General features: G+C 40.2%; 1 protein-coding gene across 1 annotated transcript in view; it reads left to right on the top strand.

Annotated features, from left to right (window-relative positions):
• The window catches only part of LOC104625458 (spermatogenesis-associated protein 16-like), a gene marked incomplete at its 3' end in the record, with an annotated part of 30,891 nt that extends 18,923 nt beyond the window's left edge, over positions 1 to 11,968 (top strand). Inside the window, exons 5-6 of the mRNA XM_010293084.1 lie at positions 201 to 346; positions 11,871 to 11,968. Coding sequence (XP_010291386.1) covers positions 201 to 346; positions 11,871 to 11,968 — 244 coding nt within the window. The remainder of the gene's footprint in view (positions 1 to 200; positions 347 to 11,870) is intronic.
• Positions 11,969 to 12,346: the final 378 nt, after the last annotated feature.

Raw genomic sequence — 12,346 nt, 5'->3', positions numbered from 1 at the left:
ATGTTCACATGTATTTGTACGGATTTTTGCAGTGCTAACTTTAACTCAAGTCAGGGTATATTTTACTTAGAAGTAAAATTTCTTTTTTTTCCTCTCCAAATAAAATGGAGTTTTCTCCATTTATCAGTTACAAAAAGCATTTCTACCTAATAAAAGGTGTATTATAACATTAGTAAATAACATTTTTGTTTCTTGTACAGCTTTGCAGTAAAGGTTCTGCTATAGACAATACCTTTGTGTCATCTCCAGAAGATATTTCCAGTATCGCCAGTTTTATTGAGACAAAGCTTGTAACCTGCTACTTAAAACTGAGGAAGCCTGATGATGCTCTGAATCATTCACACAGGTAAAACTAAATATTGATTAGATACGCTGCTAAGACTGAAATCAAAAATTAAACAAAGACTATGAATAAATCCTGTGCAGGAAGAATCAGTCTAATAATGAGAAAAGAGGAATCAGTAAAACACAACTTACACATGGCATTGATGTTTAGATTGGACTAATTCTCAGCATTTGAGACATTAAGCCACAATAGCTATGTACACATTTACTGCTTTGATGGTGCGGTAGGTAAGGATATTGCAGGTGAGTCACTGGCAGAGTTCAGGGCACCTTTAAGATTGAAGCTAGACAAATATAAACATGTTCAGCCTTAGATGACAGTAATGATATTATAAGCTCTTGATCTTTTTCAAGCCAGATTAGGTCAGGGATGGCTTCAAATTATTTTCTTTACATAATTCCTCATGGGCTCGCTTGTGATCCACATCAAAGACCAGGACCACCAGCAATGCATAAAGAAGCCAGAAACAAAACTTGCACATGGTGGAGATGAAATTCCCATTAGTTTCAGATGAGTTGGGATTTTGCCGGGTTTGTGCTGCCTTTAATTAACATTCAGGCATAACGATAGTTTCTGTTAAGCGCATGCAAGTCCTGCCAGCAACACTTTGTTATTGCAGTCTCTGTTCATTTTTTCCCTTGCATGAGATGTATTAAGATGGACACTGCAATTAGTGCAGGGTGAGGATTTTTTCATACAATCATCTCAAATAAACGTAACTACAAAAGAGTAGTTAGAACAAACGAGGAGCACATGGTTACGCCCAATGCACAGGAGACAGTGGTAAAGAATATTGTGTTGGTATAGAAATGTAATGCCATCGTGGCAGCAGGTTCTTTTAGCTACGCGCAAAGTCGTGGGAAATCTGAGAATCCTGACTTAAGGACAAGGTCTTCACCTCCCGTCCGCACTCATCCCCGCCCCTTTCCCAAGCATGTTCCATCTTTAAAGCTATGCCTACCCGGAACCCATACACATTGTGAGGGTGCATCCTTCAGGCTACTTCCAGGTACCATTCTGGGTTGACACACCACAAGTGGTTAGAGGACGTTAGGTGCGCTACCAGCGCTCGTCTAGCAGGGACGCGACCTGCATTCCTTTTGTGTGGAGTATTCTGTTAGGTGAGCCAAAGCATAGGAAGTGGGGAAGACTGTGAGATTCCTGCTTAAACAAAACAAAACAAAGAAAAACCACCACACACCACAAAACAACAAAAAAATGCACTCTTCACGCAAACTAAAAACCAACCACATTTTTTCATGGCTTCTCAAAAACTATGTTAAAAAGAAAAAAATATATAAAGTTTGACTGGACACCCAACTTTTGGAAAAATGGCAATTATCGCTCTCTTATTCTAACTGATTTCCAGGAACACTAAAATAAGGAAGCAATTTGGACAGTATAGATGTAACTAGAACAGAAAATACTTTTCTTTACCTCCTTTAGATAATCTTGATTTCAAAATAGTAAGATGTATTGACCCCAGTGCTACAGAAACTAAATCCCATTCAGACATGCTTTGGTTTCAATTGTCTTAAAACAGAAACCACGACCTATAGAAACCCATGACCTACAGAGAAAATAAATGGAGTCAGCTTGACATCACTGGAAAACTGAGGGAGGGAATAATCCTCCACTTTTCTTTCTTATATATAATTATAACAATTTGTTCTTAACTCCTCTAGTTACATAGCACAAAGTGTCAATCAGTAATGTTTATTTTCAATATAATTCATTTATTAGCTTGCAGAATGGGAACATATCTACTGACCACAGTTGCCACGTTGTAAAGTGCAGGAACTGATATAATAGTATACCAGTAAAAAAATATTCTGAGACATAATTAACAAAAAGACAAAACTTGAAATATAATCAATAGCTGTATTTTTTCCAAAAGAATAAATAAATTACTCTGAGCTCTCCTACTAAAAATAGCTTACTGCCATCAGTTAACTAGTGCATATAGAATTTTTATTCCCATTGAGTTTTTATTTCATCACCACATTGTAATGGTTTGCTGGTAATCCTTTGGCGTTAATCATGAATCCAAATTAAAATATTCATTTCTGCATTTATTTGCATTTACTGAACTATTCTTTCTTTAATTTCATGTAAATTTCACAGCTCCTGCATTCATTTCTGAAACCGTAATAGCTAAAAATCGGCCTTAATATTCTCATACATAGTTGTATCAAATATATAGAAGTGGGGGTTGCTAGGAAGAAAACTTACAAAATATCACAACTAGAGAAACAGAGAAAATAGAGCAAAACTCCAGCAGCTCGGTTTTAAAGTGTTCAAGAAGAGGCATCTGCAGGGGAATAGCTTTCCCGTTCTTAAGAAAGGAAAGTGAGTACAATTTATATCATCAGCTTTAGATTCTGTATGAGAAGCCAAGTCTGGGTCCTCCTGAAAAGTGGAAATTGTATTCTCTCATTTCTTAATATCAAAATTTAAGGCTGCCTTTAGCATCACTGGCACAGTTGAGGACACTGGCTGGGTTCTGATCATTTGTCAGGCTGATACAAAAGATTTACCCTTTGCGATCAAACACTATTAAAAGCACTTCTCATCCGTCACAGCTCTGAACAAACGTGCCATGGATTGACCTCACCAAGCAACATCTGCAGTAACCTACTTGACCACCACTTTTCATCATAAGATAGCCATCAAAATAATTCCTAACTTGCAGTCTGAAGCTATAAAATGAATCACACAGTATTTACATGCCCTGTGGTCCTTTTGGCCCAGGCATTATGGCATACCAGGGTTTAATGATCTTAATAACCCCATATGGCTTGCTGAGAAATTAGATTTTCCCTTTGGTTGCAGAAGGCAATTTTCAATTATAGCAGATGGCAAAACAGTGAAAGTCTGAGAAATCAAGAACTGACTAAGAAACCTCAGTTTAGTACTTGGGCCTTATGTTGCTCAGTCTAATAATGTCAGTGGTTGAATTTTTGCCCCCAAATGAAAACCATCTTGACGCTGAGCACAGCATTTCAGCAGAGCAGTCCCCAGTTACGCCTGCTCTCCAGAGGGCCAGGCCCAACAGAGAAGTCCATAAAGCTGCAGTCGCATGTGGAAACGCAACCCACAGCGCATCACGTATGTAGCAACTGTTAAGATTCATTTTTATTTGAAGTTGGAGAGCACGATGCTGACAACTGAAGGTGGAGGGTCCTTCAAAACACGATATACACGACTTTCTCCATGAGACTCTACATCCCCTTACAGTTTCTTTGTTTATTTTGCCTTTTTCCTCCAAGCAAGCTAAAATAAATCTGCATCAACAACATATGACTTGCTGTTTGCACCCGGGAAAATAACACAGAACCTTTCTATTGGACACATGCTTTTTGCCCCTGCACCTACACTTCCTCAGCTGCTATGGTCCTCAGGGCACACAAGATTTGAAGGATAACGGACACGTGGCTTGATCGAGTTACCTAAACATAGACTGTTGTTTGTAGAGGTCCTGTACGTGGATCAAGCACTAGAAAATGTGGAGGAGGTTAACGTCACCTACCCAGCAGCAAGTCACAAAAAGCATTTTGTTTCATTTCTGCCTACTTTTGATCAGTCCCTGCCCAGCTGTAGTGTGGCTGCTGGTGCCATAGGCTGCCCCTGGAAATCAGCTCCTCAGCAGGGGAACAAGGCCACCCACCACAGGAGAAAAGTCCCACCTCTTCCCAATGGGATCGGCACCACGCCATGGGCAGCCCACGGCTGGTTGTGGGAGATGCATTGGGAAGGGCCACCTGGAAGGACGTTTGCGTCCTGCCTCTCCCCAGAGCATCCCTGGGCTTCGCTCTCTGCCCCGCTTCCCTCGGTCCGGAAAGTGTGAACGTGAGGGAGGAAGAGGCATCAGTCATTGTGGCATGTTTCTTTAACATTATCTCTAAGTAGAGCCTGAAAAAATATGATAATTCATGATAACGAGGACTGCTGTCCGAAGCTATTCAAAGTCTTCGGGGGTTAGCAAAGATTGTCCTGTGTCCTTGAAGACTCTGCTCAGCAGCATGACCCGCTGCCAATTCTCTCTCTCTCCAGAAAGGCAGCGCATAGAAAATGTAATAAATCTGTAAAGCTTTTTCCGCTCTGCCTTTTTATGTGTTCGGTGGAAGGCAGGGCTCTCCAATGCCTCTTGCTCAATTCATAGGGAGACACGCGAAGTAGAAAAAAGCAACTCTGTTAAGTAGTACACGATTGCTTTGGTGATGGCTTAACAGAGGGATTCTCTTATGGAGGCACAGGGGGAAAAAAAAAATCTAGAATAGCTGAAGCCTCACAGATTTAATTTCCCCAGTGACTTTTCAAACACTTACAAAAGGTTTAAAATAATTATTAGTGATCAAGCATTATGCAATATCTGTCAGAAAAAAAAAAATCTCAAAACTCGGTCAGCGTATTATAGCCAGGATAAGTCAGGACTCTTTAATCCAGATTAATTCAAAACTTTTAGACTAAAAATTTGATATTCAGCTACTTCTGCATTCCCTAGCTTCCTTATTTTGCACCTTTAAAATAGGACTATATTAAATCAAGTTGAAGAATGGAATTCTAGTGAAATATTAAATAATCAAAAATAAATAATGCAATGATGCTCTGATACAGTGCAGTCAGTGGGCATTAAAATGGAGACAGAATAGAAGAGCTCAAGAAGAGCATAGATTTTTAGGTAGAAGTAGAAAAATGAGAAACATAATGGCTGATGCTGCTAATCTGTGGGAAGTCTATAATGCAATGTATACTTTGCTCTAAACTACTCTCTTCCCTTTTCTGAAGAGGTAAAGAGATTAGGAAAGAGAAGAATTAGCAGCACCTAATTACTTCAGCAATTATGCTAGGCATATTGCAATATACATAATAGATGAGATATTATTAATACAAAGCTATTCCGTTGAGATGCTCTGGATAATATAAACCAGAAGTACTCTTAAAAAATAATTCCTTCTCATGCAGCATTTCAAATACTTCTGTGTACTTCAACTTTTTATTACTTTTTAAATGAGGAGTGTTTCCTCTGGATTCTGATTCTCACCTCTGAATCATATGCTATTTCCAGGTTGATATATCAGTTACATAGTTCCTATTTTATGGGCTAAGGCTTCCTCCATTGAGGTCAAAGGCTATATTCCCCCTGACTTTGATGATGCTATATTGCAAAAATATTTATCTACACAATGTGTGGTGGGATGCAATGAAGGAAAGGCATGTTTGGGGAAAAAAAACAATTGGCCTAAAAGAAATACAGTTCCTCATAAAAGGAAAATTCTAGCAACATTTAACTGTTCTATAAGAGTTGAGATACATGACCAGTCCTAATGGCCTCAGAAAATTTGGTGGTCAAGAAAATGGTACTTGTACAGATGGAAAAATCAGTGAGCAGTACATTATGCAAACAAGGTAGGGAATGCAGAATATCTCCACTTGTGTTAAGATGTTTTGTGAGCTTTGAAACAAGATCTTTCTAAATATCTTTTTCTTCTGGACCGGAGAACATTCTCCTTTTTACCACCTTCACAGCTGAGGAATCGAGACCCATATAGCACATTTATCTTATGCTTGCAATTCAAAGCAAATTGCTGCTGCAAAACCTTTTAGCATGGCAGTTATATTTCACTTTACTGACAGAGAAAAGGCGTTGTGTGAAACCTTTTTTGGGAACCCACACTTCCTCCTTTTCTGTCTGTTTAGATACGAAAACTTCATGAAATGGTTTCTGCTGTGCACTGAAGGTCCTTGCCTGTAGATGCCATAATTGCATTTATTTCTCATTTGTTTTACAAAAAAAACCCCAACTGCACAAAGACAAGTCAGGTGTAAGAATATTTGGTCCTGTTCCTTAATCCACCTACATTTGGTAGAAGCTTTTCTGTCTTTGGTTGCAGCTGTTTGTTTGGTTCAAAGGGCTTCCTCATGATTTATCAGATTACCAAGGAGACCCATTCTGGACTCTGCCAGATTTGCCTTGATAAGCACTATGCGGTATGGCTAGTCCTGTAGCTGCATCTCCCTATGGTGGTCCTGGCCTCTTTGTTGTCCTCCAGCTTTTTTCTCTGTAACATGGATGTTATCTAATTTTTCATGTCACTTCTTTAAAAATAGTGGCCAGGGTAGGGAGGGAAGGGGGCTCCTTCCTTCAGGGACCAGAGCACTCACACAGGGGGAAGGAAGGTCCCCAAGAGCAGGGCAGGGTGGGCAGAGTCACAGCCAGGCATTTGGTGGCAATAGAAAGAAAACTCCCCATGGACCAATTGGTCTGAACCTGTCCAGCCACCAAGAGACTGAAAACAAACTCAGGAGAAAGGCCCTACCTCCCTCACACGCCCCTTCAGGTGGCTCTCCACACCACAGACGCCCTCCTTCTTCCTTTAATTATTAAAGCCCACTAGCACTGAAACCACCACACTATTGTCCTCCGGGAGAAAGCGTTTCTGCATGCCTGCTTTCACAAGCCTACCAAATATTTCCACCAGCTTGTCACAACAGGGAGGTTTTTTCGCCCTTCAGGACGTCAGCTTTGGTAAACTCTCACATAGCGCAAGGAAGCCCGCGAGCTTTTGTGTATCCAAGACACGTCCCTCTTAGTTCCCTACAAGAGCGCCGGGAAAAGTGGTTTAGAATACAAAGTTGGCTGCAAGCAAACGTACCACCATGAGGTCCTCAGATAAAACTTAAATAAAACCACAACACAGTCGCACATGCAAACAGCAGGAAAATGGGATGAGGTTGATTCCTGGCTACCGTAGGGTTCAGGAATTTGACTGCCTCTACTAGAGTTGAACTCTTAAACCAGCCCTTGGGATCACAGAAAGGAGCCTGGCAGACTCAGACAGATGTAAGACTAGTGCTACACAGCAGATAAGCTACCTGCCATATAGATGAAACAAGGAGAAAGAAGGAAGTTGAGGTTCAGCGTAATCGTACAGGATTTGTCAGGTTCATCTGTAAGTATATTGGGGCTGGATCATCAGCTGTACTGATTGACAGCATTCACTGCAGATAAAAGCAATGTATTAGTCTACAGCAACTGATTACATGGTTCTGCTGAATACTAGTTGACACATTACTTGCACTGACGTTGTATTTAATGCTGTGGTGAAGAATGCCTCAGCGACTACATCTGTACAGTCACTCAGTACCAGCGACACGCGGACGCGCCAGCACAGACCCTGCCATACCCACCCGTGCTAGCTTTGCATCTCTCTGCAGAGGCACACGCTGCTTTAGCAGGGAATTCTTACTTCTGATAAATCACCTAATTCCTCTCTAACAGTCAATTAAAATTAACTATTAAAACACATTTGTACAGAAGACCACACTGTATCACAGGAAATCATGGACAACTAAGAAAGACCTTCTGCCACTCTAATTAAAGAAATAACTGCATGCACCTCTACAAAAAAGCTAGCTTTTACCCACAGTACTAGCAAGAAAAACTAGTTCATCCGCTTTAGTGGTGAAGTGTATTTTTTCACTTGTTTCATTTGTAGAATCATCTCATTGACTTTTTCTTGGCCTATAAAGGCCAAACAGGAATGACGTGGTGGATAGTAGCAGAGGCACTTTTTCATGTCAGTCAGATTAGAGTTAAATCCCTGTTGCGTTTGGGAAGGAATTTGCTAGAGAACGTGCACCTTGGAGAAAAGGCAATGTGATTTCTAGTAGCCAGTTTTGTTGTAGAAATCCGAGTTTTTTGCCACACCTCTTTTCTTAACACCGGGCAGTAAGATTGAAAGAAAAATTTGGAGAGAAAACCACAGACTAATGTGTGCATCTTTGATTCGCATACTCCAATTGCTATGATGGGGAGAGAGTTGATGCCTTCTTCCCTCCTCCTCACAGTTTGAAAAGAGATAATAGGACAAACACTGTATTATTTTTAAGAGAAGATGTCAAGATGAAAAAATGAAAATGTCAAAAAAGAGGCTGATATACAGCATTACTTAAGGAGTGTTTTGTTGAGAAAAACTGACCAAATGATTTACGAAAGGCTTTTAACAGGGCAGTCTTTGGATTACAATGAAGATGAAAAATAAATGAAAATCTATTTCAAGTTTACTTTAGCCTAGTCATTTGACAGATGAGGGCAAAACCTGGCAAGAACACAAGTTTTAATCTTCAGATGTAGTGACTTTATTTGCAGTTTTGCGGATTAGAAGTTTTCTCTGTGCAAAATAAGAGCTATCCATTTTCAGACGTTTCCAGCCAAAACAACTTTTTCTACCTGAAGCTCCCATGAGAGACACATGAGTAAAATGACCAAAGGACCGATGCTTCTGCTCATGGCACAAATCACCACATGCAGACATTGTGCCGACTGTGCTGCAGCCGGAGTGTCCACCACCTTCCTAATTCTTCTTTCAAGCCTCCCTCTTGAAACATATCCCTCCTAATTAATTACTGGATTACCAGCCTAGTATCAAGACTGCTCATGGCTGGAGGTGGATCTTGGAGCATGGACTTGTTCTCAGTATGCACAACCTGGCACATTTCTGCCTGGCCAGATGGGTCCCCCATCTGCTCCTATTTGAAAGAGAACTTCCTGGAATTAGGGTTTTCCTCTTAACCTTTGTTTGTATGATTCCTTTGCTTCCTATTTTCATTCAGGTTTTTTTCCCCCCCTTTTCACCAAAATCACCTGAACCACTTCACAGTCAGATTTAAAATCCAAAGAGACAGCTCTGCGCGGTTTTAGGGCACACTTGGCATTAAAGTAGCACCGCTCCGCACGAAGGCTACTAAACTGGAGCTGCATCAGTACAGCAAAGGGCTACTTTTGGGTAGAGCAGTAATACAGCAGAAATTATTTCTAGTGTATAGGCTACAGAGAGCCTAGCAACATCAAACCAAACTGCCAGGAGTCAAAGGTAGCTTTCTGATAATTTGCTCAAGCTATTAGGGCGTGCTATAATATTTTTCAGTATAGAATTTATAGATCGAGAGCGGCAGTTGATCTTTTTAAGACTAGTAAAAAATCAAGATGGAAAATGGAGAGCTGATATCTAATTCTATGAAAATCTGACACAGTTCTATATTTATTATAAGCCTATCACAGCACATCCTGCTCAAAGACTTACAGAAAATGTGTTGCTAACTACCAGGGAATTATTGATTTTTTAATTTTTTCCCCTCATAGTGCTATTGCTTGGCTGTGGTAGAACCAATGACTTGGAGAGGGGAGAGGGGAAAAAAAAAAAAAATCAATATTACTATTATCAACTGTTGACTACAGTTTACAACAGCAATAATCTCCTTTAAAATAGCTTGCAGAAGTACCAGTTGTCATCTATGTAACATATTACTGTTTTGGCCAAATCATTAAGTGTCGATAGTATTTGATGTTTTGGTGATTTTCTTGTAGTTAAATTAAGTTTTGGTGACCATCAGTATTATCTAAACTTCAGATCTAACCCACGTTTGGCTGAGAACTGCAGCGTTTGCTGTTGGCACTATCTTTTCATTACTGATAAGAGTGATCCGTTCCCCTCCTTAAGAGCAATTAATTTTTAACATCCCATGCTGTTTCCTATGTTGTATTTTAGTTCAGCATTTAGATGTGCCCCCAGTCACTAAGGTCTGCACTTCTTTCAGTAACGCCTTAAGTTACACAATTTCATTTCTCACCGGGCTTCTCCCCACACCTTCTTCCCAGCAAGGCAGTTCCTGCATGGAACTTTCTCTCAATACAGTTTTCTGAGCATTTTTTCAGATGTTGGACTGGGAAAGCACAGTTCTGAGGTGCTTCTTAGTTCCTTTATCACATTAGCATGGTCTTCAGCAGACCTGCCTCTCCAGAGCACAGAGCAGCTCTGCTCATACAGAGTAAAGCTTTACTGTGCCACAACCAAAATGTCACTGGTTACATCTACTTTAGCGGTTGGGTGCAATAGTAGGCTTGTGCTCCACTTTACCCAATTTTCTCTATTTTCTGCGTGCTCTATCACTCACAGACCAATTTTGGCACCCACAAACTAGGTTAATTTCAGCAAAAACTACCTGCATGTTCTGCATGAGCTGTGCACAAAATAAAAGTAGGACCTAATGAAGGCACGGGAACCCAAACCAACGGCTGACCTTCAAGAGCTTTGAGCAACAAGCATGGGGACATTTTGGTTAAGGGGGCAGACTAAATCTAGTCTGAAATAAAAGCCCCAGCTGTCTACAATATAGATGCAAGTGCCTCAACATTAGCTTCTCCGATCTACTGATCCACTCCTTATATATCTAATTACTTGCAAATGTAGATGCAACCATTCAGAGCTTCAGGCCTCCTTCTGTATGCCTTGGAGAAAGTGCCTGCCAAGTTAATTTGATTCACAAGTCTACTGTGTCTTGGAGATACCTTAAGTTTTAATTTATTTTGAAAGCTCCTTCTGAAGACCACAGACATACAGTCCATGAGTGCTGAATACATACAGAAAAGACAGTTGTTGGTATTCTAAAATGCACTGGGTGTTTCCATAGATGCGAATTTTTAGCTGAATGTGTTTACATATATATTTATGTCATAGTTTCAAGGTGATGAATAAATTTTAATAAACAATTTCATTATGAAGAGGATTAGTTCTGTGGTTATTAGACTGAAGTCACAAGTGCAGTAGTTTTTAATGCTAACATGATATTCAAAATTTCAATGGGAAAACAAAAGCTAGTTAGCAAGTTTCCTTGTAAAAGAATGTAGTGTTAAGCTCTTTTTTGATTTCATAAGCTACCCTTATATACTTTATGAAACATGTAGGTAATGATAAGTATTAAACTTTGCATCCTAGAATATGCTATGTGTACCTTTTCTCCAAACACGGGGAGAAGCGTCGACCAGAAGCCCCAGTCACTTGGAGATCTCACAAGTGGAACTAACTAGATGTAGAAGGAGCTGTCACTCTTGCCCTCCTTCTGCTCACATCAGAAGGCTACCCAATCTAACTGCTCAGCTTATGTTATTTTTACCCTTCAATCTTTGCCTGATACTGACTTAAAGACTATAGTTTGTTACACCTAGAATTGCATCTGTTAAAGTTAAGGGTCCGAGAAACATGTCAAGGTCCACGCACATAGAACCTATCACTTGTACAGAAAATATTTCAAAATTTTCCAAGTTAGCATTAAAATACATTCTAGATGCACAGTTTTTCCAGGTAGATGTGTCAGACAACTGCCACTCATGGTTGTGGAGCTAGGAGTTAACAAGAAGTTGCACTGTAGCATTTTTGCTTATGTTATCTGCAAGCTAAAGGCAATGTAGAATATGACCCCAAGAACAACACACAAAACAGTAATGAAACTGCACTTATTATATAACCTCAATAAAAATTTTGATAATTCTTGTTCATGTATCACAGCTGTCGAGAGTGATACCTCTTATTACATTTGAGACAGTGTTGAGTTGTATAGAATAAGTGCATATAATATATGTCTTAGTCACAGTTTTTATTGTAAGTCGCAGTTGATTATTAGTAGCTGTTAATGATTTAAGAAATAGAAATCTAAACTTGTCCATCTGTCTCATCTTTTAAAGGAGCATTATTCTGAACCCAGCTTATTTCCGAAATCACCTGCGCCAAGCTGTTGTCTTCAGGTGCTTGGAGCGATACTCTGAAGCTGCAAGGTACTCTGGTGCTCCTGGATATCTAATGGTTTCTCTATATCTCTCTCATTCCAGCTCTCAGTAGTAAGGTATCATCTTATATCCAGGCTTTTCCAAAACCAGTGGGAGCTTTGCGTTGGCTTTCTGTATATGATCTCGCATGCAGCAGAGCTCCAATCCTCCCAGCTGGTGTAACATGAATAATCCCAATTATGTCCCTAGTTGCAGTTAGGCTAATGCATTTAGGAGCATTTACTTGTTCTCGGGCACAGGGGTGAGCCCTGATCGGGTCCCAGGGCTGCGCTGGGGCAAAAGTTACGTGCACACAAGCATCTTCCACTCCCTGCTTTCCCCGTAACCCTGGACAGACTCTCAGGTGTGCTCCAAGTAGATGGAGGAAAAGAGGG

Source organism: Phaethon lepturus, unplaced genomic scaffold (genome assembly GCF_000687285.1).
Source record: "Phaethon lepturus isolate BGI_N335 unplaced genomic scaffold, ASM68728v1 scaffold19008, whole genome shotgun sequence".
NCBI lineage: Eukaryota > Metazoa > Chordata > Aves > Phaethontiformes > Phaethontidae > Phaethon > Phaethon lepturus.
Note: the sequence above shows the minus strand (reverse complement) of the source record. Positions and strands in the feature narration are given on the sequence as shown.